The sequence below is a fragment of the Dermochelys coriacea genome, chromosome 7 (assembly GCF_009764565.3).
Source record: "Dermochelys coriacea isolate rDerCor1 chromosome 7, rDerCor1.pri.v4, whole genome shotgun sequence".
Lineage (NCBI taxonomy): Eukaryota > Metazoa > Chordata > Testudines > Dermochelyidae > Dermochelys > Dermochelys coriacea.
Window position 1 is genome coordinate 1,653,684 of NC_050074.1, and position 22,188 is coordinate 1,675,871.

Sequence of the window (22,188 nt, forward strand, 5' to 3'; positions counted from 1 at the left end):
ACTATAATCTCTGTTGTGATTCAACAGTGATGCAGCTCCTATAGGCCCATATAAAGTAAGGTCTTTTGTGTCCTGAGGGAGAACAACCACAATAGCGTCTTTCATAGGTTGTAGAAGTTTTTCCTTTAACAGAATAGTGTTGAAGATACCTCTCAAGGGACCCACTTAGACATCTGTTTTACTAACCTGCCAAAAAAAATATTCTTTGGGTAAATATAACTTTGCGTGACTGGAGTACACATAATTGGCCAAATTAATGTTTATAAACCAGTGATTTCACTTGAGTGGAACCAAGTAAATGTAGGCCCAGTACATCAATTGTTCTGTTTAAATATATCTTCTAAAAGGCATAAATTAGCTGCCAGAACACTCATAATCAAAGACTAAGAAGCCAGTGTCCTTTGGATCACTTCTTGCAAGAATCAGAGTAAATTTTGGAGTAAAACCAATCCAGGTTACTAGCAAAAGTCCTTAATATGCTGCAGATCTGAACACTCTTGCCTGTGGAAAACTAACTTGCATTCTGTCCCCACATCTAAAGCCGGGGGGGACAAAATATGAGTTCTGTCATGGGAGAGCATCCTGCAAAAATGTGATAGTTACATTAATTCAACTGTGTTGCACAGTATCTTGAGTGAGTTTGTAGAATCTTAAAAAGCTGTAATGTGTTGGACGTGTGCATCAGCTGTGCTACTAATTCCTATTAAAAAGGAGTTGTTGAGCGTGCACAGTATTTTAACCTCCTATGGCTGTTTACATTTTAGATTTCAGGATCCAACCGTACTTGTTCACATTATCAACAAGCTTTAAGATTTTTTCTTTAAGCCTCTGCTTCCCACCCCCCAAAATAAGGCACCTTTGAGCTTTAGGGGTTAAAAAAAGCATTTATAGCCACAATGCTTACATTTTTCTGACTTCTGTTATTTAAACACACATACTTTAAATGTGTTGTTAAAACAAACAGCTTTCAGGATGCAACTGCCTTCTCAGTTTAAATACCAGGAGGGTTTCAGATGAGAAAATAAGAGATTTCTGATGAAAAGTCAGACAGCACTTCTAATATAGTGGTGCTTACAGATACTGCTGTAATGAGTCGTATTGTAAAACTAGTGTAGTAAATTTTAAAATGCATTAAGCATCATAAACACTGGATTAGGGGTGTTCATGAGTTGCATTTTGGAAATTGGTTGTGGTTTAAATGTTAAAGTTAGCGTATCTGATAAGGGACTGAAATTACAGTGAAAATCAATTTTCATTGGTTTTAAGGATAATGTGTATATAGGAAAGAAGTTCAGCATTGATGTAAGGCCCTTAAATGGCACAGTGATAGAGACTGTGGTGGTTAAATATGGCATTGAACCCATAGCACTGGATTAAGCTGTTAAGGCTTAAACTACAAATCAACATTTTTGTCAGAAAATGCAATGCAAGCAAACCCTTGAGATACTAAATATTAAAATAAAATTGAAAACTGTTTAATGTAAAAATATTAAAATAACCCAAATATTCCTATTCAGGATATGAAAATGGATGTGCCTTACTACTCACTGTCCAGAACAAAAGTTGAATGAACCAGTCTTTTTCCAATGAATAATGTTGTTGTGGATTTTCTAACTTTCCAGGAGCAGCTGTCTCAGGTTCTCGACGCCATGTTTGAGAGGAAAGTGAAACCTCAGGAACACGTCATTGACCAAGGAGATGATGGAGACAACTTTTATGTTGTTGAGAGGTAGGAAAATGAGCCATTGACTTGTATGAGTTCTATGGAGATAAAAATCTAGAACTCATAATTTCTGTTGCATTTCAATCATTCTGGAAATAGTAGGGAATTCCTATAGACGTCACACCTCATGCGACTTTTGTTTTTCTAAGTTTTTTCATTCACTGGCGTTAGGGATTTTTATAAACATCTTTCCTCTTATTTGGCCTAATCATCTGTACTAGGTAGCTATTTTAAGGTACCCGGTTGTCAGTCAGTCTATCTATTCTCTTGCAGATCAATGGGTTCTATATATCTGTGTAATTAAGAAATTCTCCCTTTCATATGTATAAAATACTTTATATATTTTACCCTTTTATAATAAAGGCATTCAGAGAAACTCTCGTGTATCAGTGTTTCCTCTTATAAGCATCTCCTAGTGATGGTTCTATTGATGAACACCTACTTAATTCTTCCGCAGATATGAAGAATATATGTTTGTGGCTCCTACAAAACTGTGATGTTAATAAGAATAATCTTGAGGAATGTAAGAATAAGTGGTTGTGGGAACAGGATCTTGATTCCGCCACAGATGTTGATTCATGTAATTATTAGATGCTCATCTTTCAAATAATGGCACCATTAAATAGACACTAAAGATTTCAAAGTAGTTCCTTAAGACAGTGCATTTCCCTTGGATTGTCATTTATGGTATTTTTAGGGAGTTTACAAAGCACTTTTATGTTAGGTTCTGGTAACCTAGTTAATTCAGCCAAATTCCTATTTTGGTTAGCTCATGTTTTACAAATAGGCTGTCAGCTACAAAACATTTTATACTGAAAGCCAGCTAGCTGACTGCAGAAGATTTTAAGGCGGTAGAGTTTGCCACATGTGATTTTCCAGAGGATATGACGGTAGTTGGTACTTTACTGCTGTCACAACTGTGGGCAAAACTGTGCAGGTCAAAAAGACAATATGTTGAGAATAAGTGAATAAAGCCTGATAAGTATTGTGTTGTTGAGACCCAACTTGGAAATGCAGGCTCAGCAGTGTCTGCTGTACTGTTTGTTCCACAAATCATCATCTTTGAAAGTCTAACATTATCCATATTCTTTTTTTGTATCTATTTTTCATGTCCAAAGCATATTTCCCTAAAGATACCACATTGATCGGATTTCTACTCTTGGGTCATGTACTTCTAGTTTGAGTTAAGTGGAAATTCCTTTGTTTTCTAATGACAGGTTTCAGAGTAGCAGCCGTGTTAGTCTGTATTCGCAAAAAGAAAAGGCGTACTTGTGGCACCTTAGAGACTAACAAATTTATTTGAGCATAAGCTTTCATGAGCTACAACTCGCTTCATCGCGAAAGCTTATGCTCAGATAAATTTGTTAGTCTCTAAGGTGCCACAAGTACTCCTTTTCTTTTTGTTTTCTAAGGATTTTAGGTCTCTAAGCCATCAGTAGGTGTGTCTTGTACTCAGAGCAATTGCTGCTGCCCTAATGCTCTTGAGAACCTTTCCTTACAGTTCCTTTCTGATCATGGTCAACAGCAGAGTTCCCTATTTGAACAGTAACTGTTTTGGCAGATTTCAGGTCTCCACCTGTTTGGAGACGTTAGGCACAGGTCTTTCTCAAAGCCTTCTGGCTCTGGTATAGAGCAGTAAATTTTGCCATCAATGCCTTTGAGGCTAGGGTTTTTGGTTCCACTTTGCTTCAGAGGCACTAAGATGACTCTTTGAGGTTCCCTGGGTGCTGGGCGAATTAGGAATATGGGACACTGTACCGGAAGAGACTTTCTGGGTCATTGAGTCTAGCCCCCTGCTATTGCAGGCAACCCTGGCATATTTTCCCATTCACAGATTTATCAAGCTCCATCTTAAAACTAGTTTGAATATTTGCCCCTACTACTCCTAATGGAAGGCTGTTCTAGATCCTCATTCTTCTGATGGTTAGAACCCTTCTTCTAATTTCCAGCTTAAATTTATTCATGGCCAGTTTTTACCCATTTGTTCTTGTGCCATCATTGTACTTTAGCTTAAATAGCTCTTATCCCTGATGTATTTATAGAGAGCAATCAGATCCTTTCCTCTCTCAGCTTTCATTTTGTTAGGCCAAACAAGCCACATTCTTGCACTTTCCTCTTGGAAGTTAAGCTCTCCGTTCCCCTGATCATCCAAATAACCCTTCTCTGCACCTGTTCCAGTTTGAGTTAATCATTTTTTAAATGAGGATGACTAGAATTATACACAATATGTCAGATTAGGTTTTAGCAGTGCTTGTATAATGGCATTAGTACGTCCCTTTCTCTACTAGAAATATTTCATCCAATGTATCGTAGGATCACATTTGCCTTTTTCACAGCAACATTGCATTGGTGGCTCCTAATCCTCAAGTGATCAATTCATTAATTCAGGTTTTTCTTCTCTGCATTTCCAACTGATGAGCCTCCCTCCCCTCAGCTTATAGCAGAAATTTTTCTTTAGTTTCTAAATGCATGACCTTGCACTACATACTATTAAATTTCATCCAATTTATGTTACACCAGTCCTCAGGGTCATCCAATTCTTCCTGCATAATAATCCTATCCTCCTTGTATTGACAGTGTCTCCCAACTTTGTATCATCAGCAGATTTCATTATATCACTTCTATATTTTGCATCAAGGTCATCAATTAAAATATTAAATAAGATTGGTCCCAAGACCAATCCTTGACGAACTCTATTAACAATCTCCCTCGAACCTCAAAATTTTCCTTTCAGCACAGCTCATTGTCATTTCCCTTTTAGCCAGTTCCTTACCTGCCCTGCAATACTTGTATAAGCCCCATCTTCTCCATTTTAACTAATAATTGTTCCTTGAATAGTGTCCCTATGGGTGTGCCACTTGAGGTCCCCATGCACCTACAATTGAAGATTTTTCAGCAGCAGTTCTTGTTTGATCTGTCCATGTGCCCTAGCTATCCTTGTGCCCTGTGTCAAGGGTATATAGGGCTGCGATGGATGGACCAGCCTGGCCAGAGATGGAGCATTTGATAGTGATCAATTTTGCAGATACTTGCCTCTTAGTTACTTTTATAGTTTTATTTTATTTTGTTATAAATAATAATTTTATTCTTTTATGTAGATTAGTGTTCTGTTTCTTTTGAGGGATCTTCTTCCAATTAGCTGAGGCTTTTATCTCCCTTACCCTCTGCCCACCCCAAATGTGGGGGGAGGGGTTCCCTTTTACAAAGAAGCCTCTTGATTTCTTGGGGCATGCCAAGTCTTGAGGATTCAAACATTGACTCACTTGCTGGAAATCCTTCCGAATTAGTGATGGTCACTTGCACTGTAGCCGCTGCCTCAGGTATTCACACATGCCATCCAAAGTGCAAAATCTGCACTAGTTTTAAGAGCTGCTCCAGGAGAGAGGAGGAGATTAAACTTTGTCTCCTTATGATGGAGCATACCACTGTGATCCAGGCCTAGAGACAAATGCAGACAGAAACACAGAGACCCGTACAGCAGCCTCTGAGCAACTATAGTGCCCCATCAGCCTCTGGTAGACCTGCAAGTGATGCAGAAAAGAGTTCCATGAAGAGTACTAAATCTCCTCAGAAACTGCATAATACTAAGAGTTGCACCATACTGAAGACCCCACATCCATAAAAGGCTTCCACAGAGGGTTCAAGAGGGATTAGTACTGAGAGCTGTAAATCAAAATCTGAGAGCTCATCTAAATCATATGGTACCCAGCAGTCAGTACCATCAAGGCATGACCCATGTGCCAGACACACTACTGATTCTGCACTGAAGAACTTGGTACCACCAGTAGCATCTACTACACCTTTATACCTCTTCCAGGAGACGCCAGTGCCACCTGTACCATCCTTGATACCACAGGCCACTACATCCATGGCTCACCAAATTACTGGAAAACTGTACCCGATATGTCAGGAGTTTGTTTTGCAGGGATTTGTTAATCTCTAATGAATGTGAGTCTCAGTTAGGCTCCCGGTACTGGTACCTCACCTATTGCAGTATTGCATGCAGAGAGGAAAACCAGCATTCCTCCTTTGTCTGGCTTCTCCTATAGACTATGTAGATGAGAGCTCTTCAGACTCTCAAATTTCTGTTCAGGGCTGTTATGATTACCTGCCAAGCCTGATCTGTCCTGAACCTGCTCCATTGAGGAGTACTTCCAGGCTGGTGCAGCCTTGGTCTGCTCAGACCCTCATTGGTATGACCAGACCTGGATTCCTCCTCCATTCCCTTATGAGCCCCTGCCCCCACTGGCCATATTGCTAACCTTGGCCTGCCTGTTGTCAACAGTTCTCCACAGTACCCAGAGTTTGCCAGGAATGCCAGGTACATCCCTCCCTGATTTCTTCCATTCCCTCACAACAGCCTTTACCTCAGGAGGGAATGTTTGAGGAGAAAGAGAGAAGGGTTGCTGAAAAGGCTACCTCTTGGACTAATACTTCATCAGTCTCTCCGATGAAGCTGTTCTGTCCCCTCCATCTAGCATGGGCACCGTCAAACAATTTCATGATTTGATTAAGAGAGTGACAGACACTCTTCAAATACAGTTAGAAGACATCCAAGAGACTCCGCATATGCTGCTGGACATTCCTCACACATCACCTTCAGAAAGGGTCACCCATGCTGTAAATGAGGTGCTGTTAAAACAGGCCCAGGCGAATGTGGCAGCCCTGTCCTGTAGACAGCTAAGAGGGTAGACAAAAAGTACTACTACATTGTGGCTAGAATAGTTATTTTCCATCCTGCCCCTAACTCCATTTACTGTATCCACCATTAAGAACACAAAAGACAACACCATTCCAAGGCCACTCTGCACGATAAAGACCAAAAGTGCTTATTCTCTTTGCAAAATATAACCACATTAGCTATTCAAAATGTAATTCCTTTACTGAACATCTCCAACAAAAGCATAGGAAGCAATTTCAGGACCGCATCATAGAGGGACAATTTCTGGTAGGCACAACTCTGCAAATTTCTCTTGATGCAGCTGACACAACAAGCCCATTCCATCTCCATATCTGAAGTCGTGTCGAACCTCAGGGCTGCAGTCTTCACGATTTCTGCATGAAGTCCAGAACGTTGTAGAGGCCCTCCCCTTTGAATATAAATTATTCAGTGAGTTCACAGATGAGTCCCCTCATTTGCTGAAGGATTCTAGGCTGACCCTTCATTCACTGGGCATACATATGCCTGCAAACAAGAGGAGATTTAGTCGGGCTCAGACATCTTGGAGATAATTCCCAGCTCAGTTCTCCACCTACCATAGGGTGTCGGAACCACCTAAAAAGAAACCCAGAATTCAGCGGGGAAATTCTCAACTGCTGCTCCTGGATTGATGCAGCAGCCATCATCTATAAAGCACTTGTTTTGACACTTCAGTTGAAAGCCATCAACACCCCTGTTGCTGTCCAGAATTGATGCTATTTACCATTCTGCCCTTTCGATCCTCCCACCTTGTGGGATTGTCTTTCCCATGTCTGCCTCTCATGAGAGTTGAGAACTGGCGGTTATAACATCGGTCTACTCCATCCTTTTCCATTCCACATCTCCCTCCCAACCCCTTCCCTGTGCCTTTTCAAGGACCCATCTCATAAGCCTCTCTTCAGACAAGAGAGTCTCTCCCTCCTTTGCACACGAGCTGTGACACTAGGTCCCACTCAGTACAGAGGAATGGGATTTTATTCCAAGTCCTTCCTGCTTCCCAAATAAGAAGGGCAGGTAGAGGCCAATTCTAGATTTCAGCATGCTGAATACCTTAGTCAAGGTACAAAAATTCAAGATGGTAACAATCACAGCTATTCCAGGCATGGATCTGGGAGACTGTTTCATAGCCCTTGACCATCAAGATGCATACTTGCATGTTGTGATATGCCTCTCATAAGAGATTCCAACGTTTCATGTAGGTCAGGGAGGTCCTCCCTTTCAGACTCTCTGCTACCCTCAGAGTGTTTAAAAAATTATAGTGGTACTGACCGCACAGCTTCACCAGTGGGGAGTAGTAGTCTTTCCCTATCTCAACATTTGGCTTCCCAAGGTGCATTCCTACATTGAAGTGCAAACAATTGATAGAGTTCAAAGAGGCCACTCTCAATGCCTCGACATCCAAAACCTATCTGAGGACAAATTTCTCAGTTTGACACACTTAATTGACAAGTCCAGTTGAGACCAGAGGTTGCTGCGAGATCATGCCTGCAGCTCCTCATGCTCCTTCCAAATGGGCTTATCTGCACTGCTTCCAAGCCTGCCTAGGACAGTTTATACACAGTCTGAACAAGTAGCTCTCTATTCCCAGCTGTGTAGTAGTATCCCTCGACTGCCTGAAGAGTCTGGACAAGGTTTGCTCAGGGTTCCCTTCAACCATCTTCCTCCTACTGTCACATAGTTTTGGCTGCATGCCTCCTTGGATGGGAAGCTCATCTGCTTCACCTGTCCTCCTGGCTGGCCATGAATTTCCCTCTGATGCTCACTCAGGACTTGGGGAACACTTGTCACCTCCACCTGAACACTCTATGGTTCACGGCTTAGTACCTAGGTGGCATCTGATGAAGTGAGCTGTAGCTCACGAAAGCTTATGCTCTAATAAATTTGTTAGTCTCTAAGGTGCCACAAGTACTCCTTTTCTTTTTGCGAATACAGACTAACACGGCTGCTACTCTGAAACCTTTTAGAGTTAGAACTCTCCTGTTCCAGAAATGTTAAAGAAGTCCTAATCAACAGCAGAAGGGAATCCACAAGAAAACTTACTTAGGCATTTGATACCGTGCCACATGGGGAATTATTAGTTAAATTGGAGAAGATGGGGATCAATATGAACATTAAAAGGTGGATAAGGAATTGGTTAAAGGGGAGACTGCAACGGGTCCTACTGAAAGGAGAACTGTCAGGTTGGAGGGAGGTTACCAGTGGAGTTCCTCAGGGATCGGTTTTGGGACCAGTCTTATTTAATCTTTTTATTACTGACCTTGGCACAAAAAGTGGGAGTGTGCTAATAAAGTTTGCAGATGATACAAAACTGGGAGGTATTGCAAATTCAGAGAAGGATCGGGATATTATACAGGAGGATCTGGATGACCTTGTAAACTGGAGTAATAGTAATAGGATGAAATTTAATAGTGAGAAGTGTAAGGTTATGCATTTAGGGATTAATAACAAGAATTTTAGTTATAAGTTGGGGACGCATCAATTAGAAGTAACGGAAGAGGAGAAGGACCTTGGAGTATTGGTTGATCATAGGATGACTATGAGCTGCCAATGTGATATGGCTGTGAAAAAAGCTAATGCGGTTTTGGGATGCATCAGGAGATGCATTTCCAGTAGGGATAAGGAGGTTTTAGTACCGTTATACAAGGCACTGGTGAGACCTCACCTAGAATACTGTGTGCAGTTCTGGTCTCCCATGTTTAAAAAGGATGAATTCAAACTGGAGCAGGTACAGAGAAGGGCTACTAGGATGATCTGAGGAATGGAAAACTTGTCTTATGAAAGGAGACTCAAGGAGCTTGTCTTGTTTAGCCTAACTAAAAGAAGGTTGAGGGGAGATATGATTGCTCTCTATAAATATATCAGAGGGATAAATACAGGAGAGGGAGAGGAATTATTTCAGCTCAGCACCAATGTGGACACAAGAACAAATGGGTATAAACTGGCCACCAGGAAGTTTAGACTTGAAATCAGACAAAGGTTTCTAACCATCAGAGGACTGAAGTTTTGGAATAGCCTTCCAAAGCAGTGGGGGCAAAAGATCTTTCTGATTTTAAGATTCTACTCGATAAGTTTATGGAGGAGATGGTATGATGGGATAACGTGATTTTGGTAAGTAATTGATCTTTAAATATTCAGGGTAAATAGGACTAATCCCCTGAGATGGGATATTAGATGGATGGGATCTGAGTTACTACAGAAAATTCTTTCCTGGGTATCTGGCTGGTGAATCTTGCCCATATGCTCAGGGTTTAGCTGATCGCCATATTTGGGGTCGGGAAGGAATTTTCCTCCAGGGCAGATTGGAGAGGCCCTGGAGGTTTTTCGCCTTCCTCTGTAGCATGGGGCATGGGTGACTTGAGGGAGGCTTCTCTGCTCCTTGAAGTCTTTAAACCATGATTTAAGGACTTCAATAGCTCAGACATAGGTGAGGTTTTTTTGTAGGAGTGGGTGGGTGAGATTCTGTGGCCTGCGCTGTGCAGGTTGGACTAGATGATCAGAATGGTCCCTTCTGACCTTAGTATCTATGAATCTATCTATGAATCTATAATTACCTTCAGAAAGACTGTGTACTTACTTTCCTCTGTCTCCTGTTGGCTCTTCCATTTCGGAGGTTCTAGAATACTTTTTCACTCTGAAGAAAGGAGGTCTGTCTTTGAGCTCCATTAAAGTCTACATGGTGGCCATTACAAGATTTCATTCTCTTGTGGAAGGTTTCTTGACATTTGCTCTTCATGCAACTTCCAGATTCATCAAAATTTATCAAATCTCTTCCCAAATGGCAGAGAACCTACCACAGTTTGGGATTTGAATTTAGTTCTTAATTCTCTGATGAAACCTCCCTTTGAACCACTAGCTACTAAGAATTGGAGAAATATAGGACTGGAAGGGATCTTAGTAGGTCATCTAGTCCAGTTCCCTGCACTGAAGCAAGATTAAATAGTATCTAGACTGTCTCTGAGAGGTGTTTGTCTAACCTGTTCTTAAAAAGCTTGAATGACGCAGATTCCACAACCTCCCTTGGTAATTTCTTCCAGTGTTTCACTACCCATACAGTTCCTAATGTCTAACCTAAATCTCCCTTGCTGCAATTTAAGCCCATTACTTTTTGTCCTTGTCCTATTCTCAGTGGATAAGGAAAACAATTTATCACCCTCCTCTTTAAAACAACCTTTTATGTATTTGAAGACTGTTATCATGTTTCCCGCTCCCTCAGTCTTCTCTTCTCCAGACTAAACAAATCCAATTTTTTCTCAAAGGTCATGTTTTCTAGATCATTAATCATTTTTGTTGCTGTCCACATCATTCCCAAAGTGTGGTGCCCAGAACTGGACACACTACTCCAGCTGAGGCCTTATCAGTTTTGAGTAAAGTGGAAGAATTACTTGTCTTATTGACAACACTCCTGCTAACACATCCCAGAATGATATTCACTCTTTGAAACAGTATTATATTGTTGACAAATATTTAGTTTGTGATCCACTATAACCCCCATATCCTTTCTGCAGTACTCTTTCCTAGGCAGTCATTTCCTATTTTATATTTTACAGTTGATTATTCCTTCCTATGTGTAGTACTTTGGGTTTGTTCTTATTGAATTTCATGCTATTTATTTCACACCATTTCTTAGGTTTGTCAATATCATTTTGAATTCTAACCCTGTCCTCCAAAGCACCTGCAGCCCCTCCCAGCTTGGTATTGTCTGCAAACTTTATAAGTGTACTCTGTGCCGTTATCTTAATTATTTGTGAAGATACTGAATAGCACTGAGCCCAAGACAGAGCTCTGCAGGACCCCAGTTGATATGCCCTTCCAGTTTGACTCTGTGAACCAGTGATAATTACCAGTTGTGCACCCACTGTATATAGTAGGTTCATCTAGGGTACCTTTTCCCTAGTTTGTTTATGAGAATGACTTGCAAGACAGTATCAAAAGCCTTTCTAAATTTGGAGATATATCACGTTTAATTCTTCCCTCCCATCCACAAAGAAGGATATTAGGTTGGTTTGACATGATTTATTCTTGACAAATCCATGTTGATTGTTATTTATCATCTTATTATCTTCTAGATACTTACAAATTGATTGTTTGATTATTTGCTCCATTATTTTTCCAAGTACCAAGTTAAAATGATTGGACAAGCCAGGGAATTATAGACCATATTCCCCTTTTTATAAATAGGTACTATATTTACCCTTTTCTTGCCCTCTGGGATCTCTCCCATCCTCCATGAGTTCCGAAAGATAATCACTAATGGCTCAGAGACTCATCAGCTGTTCCTTAAGTATTCTAGATGTACTTGGTCAGGCTCTGCTGACTTGAAGACATCTGACTTGTCTAAGTAATTCTTAACTTGTTCTTTCCCTCTTGTAGCCTCAGATTCTACCTCATTTGCATTGATGTTCACTATGTTAGTGGTCTGATCTCTGCTAACCTCTTGGTGAAAACTAAAACAAAAATGGTATTTAACACTTCTGCCACTGTTGTGTTTTCTGTTGTCTTTTCGTCCTCCCTGAGTAATGGGCCTACTCTGTCAATCTTCCTGTTGCTTCTAATGTATTTGTGGTTTCTGGTTAACCTTTGTCACTAGCTAGTTAAATCTCATTTTGTGCCCTAGCCTTTCTAATGTTGTCCCTACATGCTTGTGGTGGTGGTGTTTTTTTTTTAATATATATTCATCCTTTATAATTTGATCTAGTTTCTGCTTTTTGAATTTCTGGTTATTGAAGATCTACTGGTTAAGCTAGGGTGCTTTCTTACTGCAATTCTTACCTTTCATATGCATTGGGATAGTTTGCTCTTGTATTCTTAATAATAATACTTGTATGGTTCTAAACTTTTCCATGAAAACTGCCTTTCTTCTTCGAGTATTTGCTCATATCAATTCCATTTAGGTGTGTGCGTGCCGCGTTCACGATCATCGGATAATTTTTGCCCTATCAACACCCAGTGGGTCGGCTGTGGAGCCCCCGGAGTGGCACCTTCATGGCAATGGATATATACCCCAGCCGACCCAGCGCCCCTTCAGTTCCGTCTTATTGCACATAACGGTTGTTGGAACTGTGGAGCGTGGCATAGCTGTCCTCTACTCTTCTTAGGTTTTTGCTTCCCATTGTTAGATAGTTGTTATAGTTGTATAGTTGGAATATTTGTTATAGAGATAGTGATAAGTTTAGACTTAATTTAGTGAGTTGGAAGGGGTCCTTCCCCTCCTCCCTGCCCGCCGCTTGGGCTCATGCCCAAGGCTCCGGGTTTCAAACCTTGCTCAGCCTGCTCAAAGCCTATGCCAACGGAAGACCCCCACGACTCCTGTTTGAAGTGCCTTGGGGAGTCTCACCAGGCTGTCAAGTGTAGGATCTGTAAGGCGTTCAGACCTTAGACCAAAAAGGAGCTGGACTTTAGACTCAAGCAGCTCCTTTTGGAGGCGGCCCTTAGCCCGGGCCCACCATAGGCTCGCTAAGTCCCGGCACCGGGCGCTTCAGTGCACAGTGCCCCGGCGGCTGCATCAGGTACTGCACCGTGGTTGGACTCTGATAGAGGCCCGTAGCACCGCACCTCTGTGGCACCACAGCCAGTACAAGTGACCCGGCGCTGTTCTCTATCTCCGGGCCAGAAGAGACAGCACAAGCCGGAGATGACTGTCCCACCTCAACAGTTGCCAGCACCTCCTATACCAGCCTTGGAGTCGCGTCCAGCACCAGAGCAACCGAGGGTACAAGGGCTGATATCGGTGCCGTTGACTCCGGCATTGAGAGCGGAACTGTTGAGTCCAGTGTGCACAGGCTCCCCGACCCAGACCGTGGTTGAGCCCCGGCTTCTGTCAACGCCGGAGACGTTTGCAGCGGCGCGAGACCTCATCGCCCTCACAGAGCTGGCATCATCGCAGACTGCGGCACAGCCTCCAACTCGTGCGGTACCGTCTAGGGGCAGGCCAACCCTAACATGTCCGCCATCTCCACACATGGAAACACAATCCCGGTCCCAGTCCCGATCCTGGCGCCGCTCGCAGTCGCGCTATTGGTCGTACCCACGGCACCGATCCGGCTCTGGGCACGGTTCTGGACCATGGTACCGTTCAGGCTCCCGACGTTGCTCCTGGCACCAATCATAGTGCCGATCTCCTTCCCGGAGCCGATCCAGACACCGCTCCCACAGGCGATCGTTGTTGCAGTCCAGATCTGGATCCCAGAACCGGTACCGCTCTCCAGCGGCCTGGTACCAATCTGCACCACGCTCCGGAGAGTTGACGCAGGCACGCTCCACACCGCCTTGGCTCTCGCGCTCTGCCCCACAGTCGTCACAGTCCAAGGGCTGCTCGTGCTCAGCCTACCACACTCCAAGCCACGGTGAGGGTGATGTGGGTCACTGGCAGGAGGAGGGCCAAGACCCTAATCAGGAGCCTTCACAATGGTCCTTCTGGACCCCGTGGGCAAACCACCAAGCCCAAGGGGTTCCGTCAGGGACCTCCCTCTCAGCCCACTCAGAACCCCAGATACCAGAGGCCACCATAAGTCGTCGTCCTCCGGGGGGGTATAGAAGCAACTGCACCTACCCCAGAGCAGGCCCCAGACCCCAGTGTAGTGGATCCTGGGCAACAGAATTCTTCACAGCAGGTTCTGCACAGGATCCCCTGGCCCCTGTGGCATCCTCCTCGTCCTCTCCAGACAAGGCAGTGGCAGGGACAACAATTTTGGGTCCTCCCCTGATAGACCTTCATGCCCACCAAGACCTTCTACGTAGGGTGGCACGTAATACGAACCTCCAAGCTGAGGAGGTGGTGGAGTTGGAGGACCCAGTGGTGGACATCCTTTCAGCGGAGGCCCCGTCCCGAGTAGCTTTGCCCATTATCCACACCATCCAGACCAATGCCAAGACAATTTGGCAAACCCCTGCCTCCATCCCACCAATGGACAGAGGAGTGGAGAGGAAATACTTTTTCCCCTCCAAAGAGTACGAGTACCTTTATCCTCACCCTCAGCCATGTTCACTAGTGATGGCCTTGGTGAATGAAAGGGAGCAGCACGGTCAACAGGCTCTGGCCTGTTTTCGGACAAAAGGGACTCTAGACTACAGAGCCTGAAAGATTCCAGGGCTATCATGCACTCCCTGGGAATGCACACCCCAGTTACCCAGCGCAGGCCCTTTAAGCCGCAACCTCAATGGTCCTACCCCCAAGGAAGGACTTTTATAGAAGGCGCGGGTGAGGTGGTAGGAAGAGATCTACTGGCCACCAACCCGGTCAGAATCAGGGCCCTCCCAAACCACCACTAGGGCCTAAGCAAAACTTTTGAAGGTGTGCCAGAGGACGGCTTGCCAGTCACCATTCAGGATCCTTCCCCTCCATTTTGAAATCGTCTCTCCCATTTCCACAGTGCATGGTCTGGATAACTTCAGACCGTTGGGTTCTTTGCACAGTGGAAAAGGGATATTCTCTTCAGTTTTCTTTTTCCCCTCCCTTCCATCCTCCCTCCCCATCTTTCTCCAGGGACCCTTCTGACGAACAACTCCTTACATAGGAGGTCCAAACGCTCCTGACCATGGGAGCAATCGAGGAGGTTCTAAGGGAGCTAAGGGCAGGGTTTTTTACTCCCGTTACTTCCTAATCCCCAAGGCCCAGGGTGGGCTTCAACCCATCCTAGATCTGCGTGGACTCAACAAATTCATGGTAAAGTTGAAGTTCTGCATGGTTTCACTGGGGACCATTATTCCTTCCCTGGAGACTGGTACGCCACCCTTGACATGAGGGATGCGTACTTCCACATAGCAATTCATCCAGCGCACAGACGTTTCCTTCGCTTTGTGATCAATCACGAACGCTACCAATTTACCACGGCTCCCAGGGTGTTCACCAAGTGTATGGCCGTCGTGGCAGCCTCCCTTCATCGACAACGGATCCAAGTGTTTCCGTATCTCGACGACTGGCTTATTCGGGGCTGCACCAGGGACCAAGTACAATCCCACGTTCGACTCACCATAGACATGTTCCGCCAGCTGGGCCTCCTGCTCAACACCGATTCTGGAACTAACCCAGAGAATAGAGTTTATCGGGACAGTCTTAGACTCCAGACTTGCCCGAGCTCTCCTACTGGACGCCCGCTTTCAGTCGCTGGTTAACATCGTCTGCAGCCTTCAAAAATTCCTGACTTCAACGGTAAGGACATGCTTGAGCCTTCTGGGGCACGTGGCTTCGTGCACGTACGTAACCAGGCACGCCAGATTTCGGCTTCGCCCTTTCAGGCCTGGCTGTCAACAGTATATCGGCCAGGTTGAGACAGCCTGAGCATTGTGGTCACTGTCCCAGAAGTGATTTTAACCTAGTCACAGATGCATCATCTCTAGGATGGGACGCCCACCTCAGGGACCTCCGAACGCAGGGTCTATGGACCGCATCTGAGCTATCTCTTCACATCAATGTGTGAGAGCTGATGGCAGTGTGCCTGGCATGTAAAGTGTTTCACGGGCACCTACATGGCCGTTCTGTGACGGTCCTCACAGACAACACCATGGCCATGTTCTACATCAACAAGCAAGGGGGAGCCCAGTTGTCCCCCCTGTGTCAAGAAGCCATTTGCCTGTGGGAGTTCTGCATAGCCCACTTGATCCATATGGTTTCTCCCGGGGGTTCAGAACACGCTGGCGGATCACCTCAGCATATCCTTCTAGTCTCACGAGTGATCGATTCGCCCAGATGTCATCCACTTCATCTTCCTGAGGTGGGGGTTTCCCTAGGTCGACCTGTTCGCCTTGCGCAAAAATCGGAAGTGCCAAGTGTTCTGTTCTCTCCAGGGACGTTCCCTGGGTTCCCTCCCAGACGCCTTCCTACTTCCGTGGAAAGACCCGCTGTTCTATGCCTTCCCTCCGTTCCTTCTAGTCCACAGGGTCCTGCTCAAGTTACGCAGGGACAGAGCATGTCTGATTCTGGTCACCCAGGCGTGGCCCAGGCAGCACTGGTATACCACGCTCCTGGAGTTATCGGTAGATGCTCCCATCGTGCTCCCACTGTGGCCAAACCTGATCTCACAAGACCACGGATGCCTTTGTCACCCTGACCTGCAATCACTCCACCTCATGGCGTGGATGCTGCGTGGCTAACTCTGGCAGAGCTGCTCTGCTCACACTCGGTGCAGCAGGTACCGCTAGGTAGCAGGAAACCCTCCACCCGAACCACATATTTGGCCAAATGGAAACGGTTTTCTTGCTGGTGTGCTCAGAACGGCATGCCCACTCTGCAGACATCGGTGCCTTTCATCCTGGATTACTTCCTGTCCTTAAAACAAGAAGGTTTGGCTGTATCGTCTATCAGAGTGCACCTGGCAGCCATTTCCGCTTTCCACCCAGGGAAACATGGTCACTCTGTCTTCTCCAACCCTATGGTCGGCAGATTCCTTAAGGGATTGGACCATCTATACCCGCAGGTGCGACAACCGGTTCCTGCGTGGGACCTTAACTTGGTCCTCTCCAGGCTTATGGGGGCCCCATTCGAGCCGATGGCCACCTGCTCGCTCCTGTACTTCTCCTGGAAGACAACCGTCCTTGTGGCTATCACCTCTGCGAGACATGTATCCGAGCTCAAAATCCTCATGTCAGAACCGCTTTGTACGGTGTTTCATAAAGACAAGGTACAGCTGCAGCCTCACCCTGCCTTCCTTCCTAAGGTAGTGTCAGTCTTTCACATCAACCAGGACCTCTTCCTTCCGATTTTCTACCCAAAACCACATGCTACTCAATGGGAGCAACAGCTGCACTCCCTCGATGTTCGTAGGGCTCTCTCCTTCTTTATAGAACCACGAAAGGCCTCCCGGTCTCCTCACAGCGCATCTCTTCCTGGATCGTGGCCTGTATCCGTGCTTGCTACGACTTGGCTGGTATCCTGACCATGCATCCCACCGCCCATTCCAGAAGGGCTCAAGCCTCATCGGCTACTTTCCTGGCCCAGGTTCCAATACAGGAGATCTGTAGAGCTGCCACTTGGTTATTGGTACATACTTTTGTCGCTCACTATGCGATAATTCAGCAGTCCAGGGACGATGCTGTATTTGGTTCAGCGGTTCTGCACTCCGCAGTATCTCACTCCAACCCCACTGCCTAGGTAAGGCTTGGGAGTCACCTAATTGGAATCGATATGAGCAAGCACTCAAAGAAAAGAAGGTTACTCACTTTTGTAACTGTTGTTCTTCGAGATGTGTTGCTCATATCCATTCCAAACCCGCCCTCCTTCCACTCTGTCGGAGTAGCCGGCAAGAAGGAACTGAGGGGGCGCTGGGTCGGCTGGGGTGTATATCCAGTGCAATGAAGGTGCCACTCCAGGGGGCTCCACAGCCGACCCACCGTATGTTGCTAGGGTAAAAATTCTCAGACGATCATGCACATGGCGCACACACACCTAATTGGAATGGATATGAGCAACACATCTCGAAGAACAACAGTTACAAAGGTGAGTAACCATCTTTTCCAGTGGCGCAGTTAACTATGCTTGAAGACTTGATGAGTTAGGTGCTTTGATGGTTAATCCTGGCTTTTATGCTATCTTCTTCAAGGATAAAGTATCCTCCAGCCATACCCAGGTTCCTACCCAAAGACATCTTCAACTTCCATATCAGTCAGGCTATTCATCTGGCAGTTTTCCACACTAAACTAGACTAGAGAGGATGCTGCCCATCACACCTTGGATGTTAGGAGAGCGTTAGCATATTATTTGGACAGAACTAAATCTTTTAGAGCCTCTCAGAGACTATTTGTATCTATTGCAAACAGAGCATCCGATGAAGTGAGCTGTAGCTCACGAAAGCGTATGCTCTAATAAATTTGTTAGTCTCTAAGGTGCCACAAGTACTCCTTTTCTTTTTGTGAATACAGACTAACACGGCTGCTACTCTGAAACCTGAAACAGAGCTAAGTGAACACCAGTGTCTACCCAGAAACTTAAGTGGGTTTCAGGCTATGTCCTCTTCTGCTATGGAGCTACTATTCATCAGATTTCTGCTATCCCTATAATATCGAGTTTCATGTTGTGTCCTGGCAGTTCTAGCTCCTCCATTTTATTGCCCAGGCTCCTTGCATTAGTGTACAAACATTTGTTGTTTGTCTGACCTTGCCCAATTTTCTAGCTGGATTAGGTATAGTCCTTGCACTAACTGTATCACTCATCTGACTATTGCTCCTACCAATATTGGTGCATTCTTTCGTTTTGGAGTCCTTACGCCTATCTTCTGTTGATGGCCTTCTGCTTCCTTTAACAGGCTTGTTATTTGTAGTGTTTCAGTTAATTGCATGTGGCATTGGTAGTTCACTGTTCACTGCGAGAGTGGCCTTCTGTTAGCATACTGCAATTGTTTTGTCTTGTCTGTATTCCATATATAATTAAGTAATATGGTTTCAAGGGTCAAAGTCCTTTGTAGACATACTAGGCTGTTTCCTAGCTTCCTGTTTCTTCTGGCTTCAGCCTTAGCTTTCTGGATGAAAGGAGAGTGCCTCAGCTGAGACTGGTAACTCTTGGATTGCTTTGAGGTATCTCCTGAAATGTTCACAAGCCTGACTCAGACATAGTTGAAATTGACCCAGCAAACTAAATTTAATCTTTTTGGTCTGAAAGGCTTCGAGGCAGGAATGCCAGCTTGTGGGTTTGTTGCAAAGCTTTCCCACACCTGATGTACTATAGTTTCCGAGTTGAGGTATCTGTGCAGGAATCAATATGGTGGAGCTATCTGCAAGTGTTGTTGGCACAGAGCTGCATCCAGTGCTTGTTTTAGAAACCGGAGAGTTCAAAGACAACCAATAGCAGGGTATGCAGTCATCACTCCTAACTGCTGCTTGACAGATGCTGCCAGCTAGGACTTAATTTAGTGGACTCTTTTTGTTCCTAAACGTATTTACTGAAGAGTTCCACTTGCTGCTATAGCTGACAATTCTCTTATTTCTAGGTGGCAGTTGACACCCTATGGGAGGTCAATAACATTCTCTCCAGTTTGCTGGTGAAGATTATAGCTTTGCATCCAACATTAAGTCTATTTAAAAACTTGAGGTGGTGGTTTTTCTGGGGTTCTCTTCCATAAACAGATTCATTGGCTGTTTTTCCTCTAGAGATTACATCTTTCATAAATTCTCCTTGACCAGTGTCTGTTCCAAGGAATGACTATTAGGGTATTCCTCAGATGCATAGTTCCTTCTCAGACAACTTCCTTATAACATTAAAATGTAGGAAATCTTTCTTTTCATGAAGGTAGGTATGTTCAGAGGTACTGCCATCGACCATCCCTGACAATTGGTTGGCTTGGTTGCAGTGCAGTGGCTGCTAATGCATATGGGACTCTAGGTATACGTGGTCCTGCTTCAGCACAGCGGGATGGAGTAGATGACCTCTGTATCAGAGGCCCATTTGACATTCACTACTCTGTCAGAAACTCTTGTCAGGCCTGGCATACACACTATGTCATGATACTTCTTTAAAAGGTGGCATGTAGTATATCGTTTGAAATCTAATAACACACTGGTCATTAATGTCACTGAAATGTTTGTAACAACTCTGTACGTGAAATTATGGATACTCTAATATTATGTCCTGGAGACGGTAAACAGACAAAGGTGAGAAAACAAAAGTTTCTTTCACAGGGAAGGAAAATGCGGTGGCAGATGCCTTGTCCAGGAAAGAGGGCTCTAACCTTCTGTCTCTGGGTCAGCCGGTGGCTAACCCTCCTGCAGTGTTGTAAGGGGGCAGGTGTGACCCTAAGAGCATCCCAGGGCCAGAGGGTAGGGGACTCCTGGATATCGTAATGAGTTTCAGCTGGCCTGACCAGTGTACCCCAACTCAATTAACATTCTTGCATAGTATATGTATGTGGTGTGTATTAAACATTATGGATATATGCTAAAATTATGACTAAAATGTGTTTAAATCAGCCATGTCAGGGGAAATTGGTAAACAGTCTGCCCTAGACAAAGAAATGTTTGCTTCTCTGACCAGTCTGGTCATCAGACAGAGAGAATGAGGGTCTGTTTACATATTAGTTAAACTAAACTGGCAAGTTAACAACTCGGGGAGGAGACAGCATGGTATCTATACCTAGGAGGAGAAAGAAGCTTGGCTGTGTTTTACTTTTCAAACAATACTTTACAAATTTTTGCTGGTCTATAAAGATGTGATGGAGGCTAAACCAAAGTGATCAGCAATTGAATCTACTGATTGCATACAATATTATTGTATGATAAAAGTGTGTTGAGCAAGGTCTTTTATGAAAGCCTGTGACACACTGATGATCAGTATAGTTGTGATTTGTATTTATTAATACTATGTAGAGAATTATGAACGCTCCTTAATGTTATACTTTACAGTCTGTGACCTAAACAAAGGGAGAAACGGGTCTCTCCCAGACTGGAGGGAGTGTTATAGCTATCTCCCTGTCTCCAAAGAAATTAAGCAAGGTGTGACCAAAACAATGGAATCTCCATTTACATAGAAATCAGATGGGGAATGAGAAGCCCACAGGAAGGGAGGAACAGCAAGGTCTATGAACTTTGAGAGAGGGAGGGCAGAGAACATCCCTAAATTATCCATCACTAGACAGACACAAGAGGCTAGAGCTCTTGCAGCTGAGAAAGATGGGTCCTTCAATCCAGGAGGGGTTGAAGTCTGGAAACTGACTATAGGTGAGAAACCTGCGCAGGCAAAGATCTTTAACCTAGGAAAACAAGGGAAGCCAGCATCTTGTACTTCTGTGGAAGGTTCTGACTGAGGGAAAGTCAGCCATGGCTAGAGAGACTGGTAACAGAAACCACCTTGAACAAAGCCTGTACTTTCCTAGATAAAGTTTTAGACTTTTAGATGCATTTTCACTTTTATTTGCCTGTAGCAGTTTCTAACTTTATTCCTTTTACTTAGCAGCACATAGCTTTGTCCTATTGTTAATAAATGTGTTTTATTTTTACTATAAACTATAACTAAGTGCTGAGTTTGCAGGGAAGAGTTTATATACCCCAGTTAAGTTAATAAGCTGTAATGTGCTTTTGTCTCTTTAAAGGAACAAATAAACCTTATTATTTCTCTGAACTGTCCAGGAGAAGGCTGGTGATTACAGAGCACAGGGTTTGGGGAATATTCAGGATGGGGAGTGTGTTGGGGTCACTTTGCTAGTTGTAATCAAGGCTGGTGGAAGTCAGAGTGGGGCTGGGGGTCTGTAGATAGGCTGTTGGGGTCAAAGTTGCTGAACTAGGGCTGGTTGCAGTGCACAGGCATTCAGGGTGTGACCTGCATATTTGTTGCTGTGAGTGTCCCAGGCTGGGAACTACAGTAGCAAGTCATTGTGAGCCACTCAAGGTTAGAGGGTAAATCCCTCACTGGTCTGGATTACACCCCCAAAAACTGTGACAACTTCTCCAGCTCTACATTCCTGTGATTCTCTTATTGTAAATGGAATAACCAGAGAAACTCATTTGGACTGCCCTAGTACTTGAAATCCCTGTCCAATGCAGCAAAAGCCCTCTTGGTATATCTTCTTAGCTTAACCGAAGAAGACACATTCATACTCAGATGTTCATCTCCCTTCTTTCCCCCACTCCAAAATATAGTTTGACAAAATGTCTTTTAAAGAGCCAGGCACCTCAAATGTCAGAACCAGCAGCAGGTAGCCTAACTAAAAAAGCTCCTAAACCCAATGACATCTGCTAGGCATAGCAAAGTCAGAAAGCCCAAGTAATAATTTCAGAAGAAAGCAGGGAGCCCTGATCAGGACTGACAAAGGGAAGCTTCCAGATGTTAAAATGCAGTGTGAAGGGA

At 44.4% G+C, this 22,188-nt stretch overlaps 1 protein-coding gene across 1 annotated transcript in view; it reads left to right on the forward strand.

Moving 5' to 3' along the window:
• Window positions 1-22,188, forward strand: part of PRKAR2A (protein kinase cAMP-dependent type II regulatory subunit alpha) — a 157,143-nt gene that overhangs the window by 113,980 nt on the left and 20,975 nt on the right. Inside the window, exon 5 of the mRNA XM_038410295.2 lies at window positions 1,623-1,729. Coding sequence (XP_038266223.1) covers window positions 1,623-1,729 — 107 coding nt within the window. The remainder of the gene's footprint in view (window positions 1-1,622; window positions 1,730-22,188) is intronic.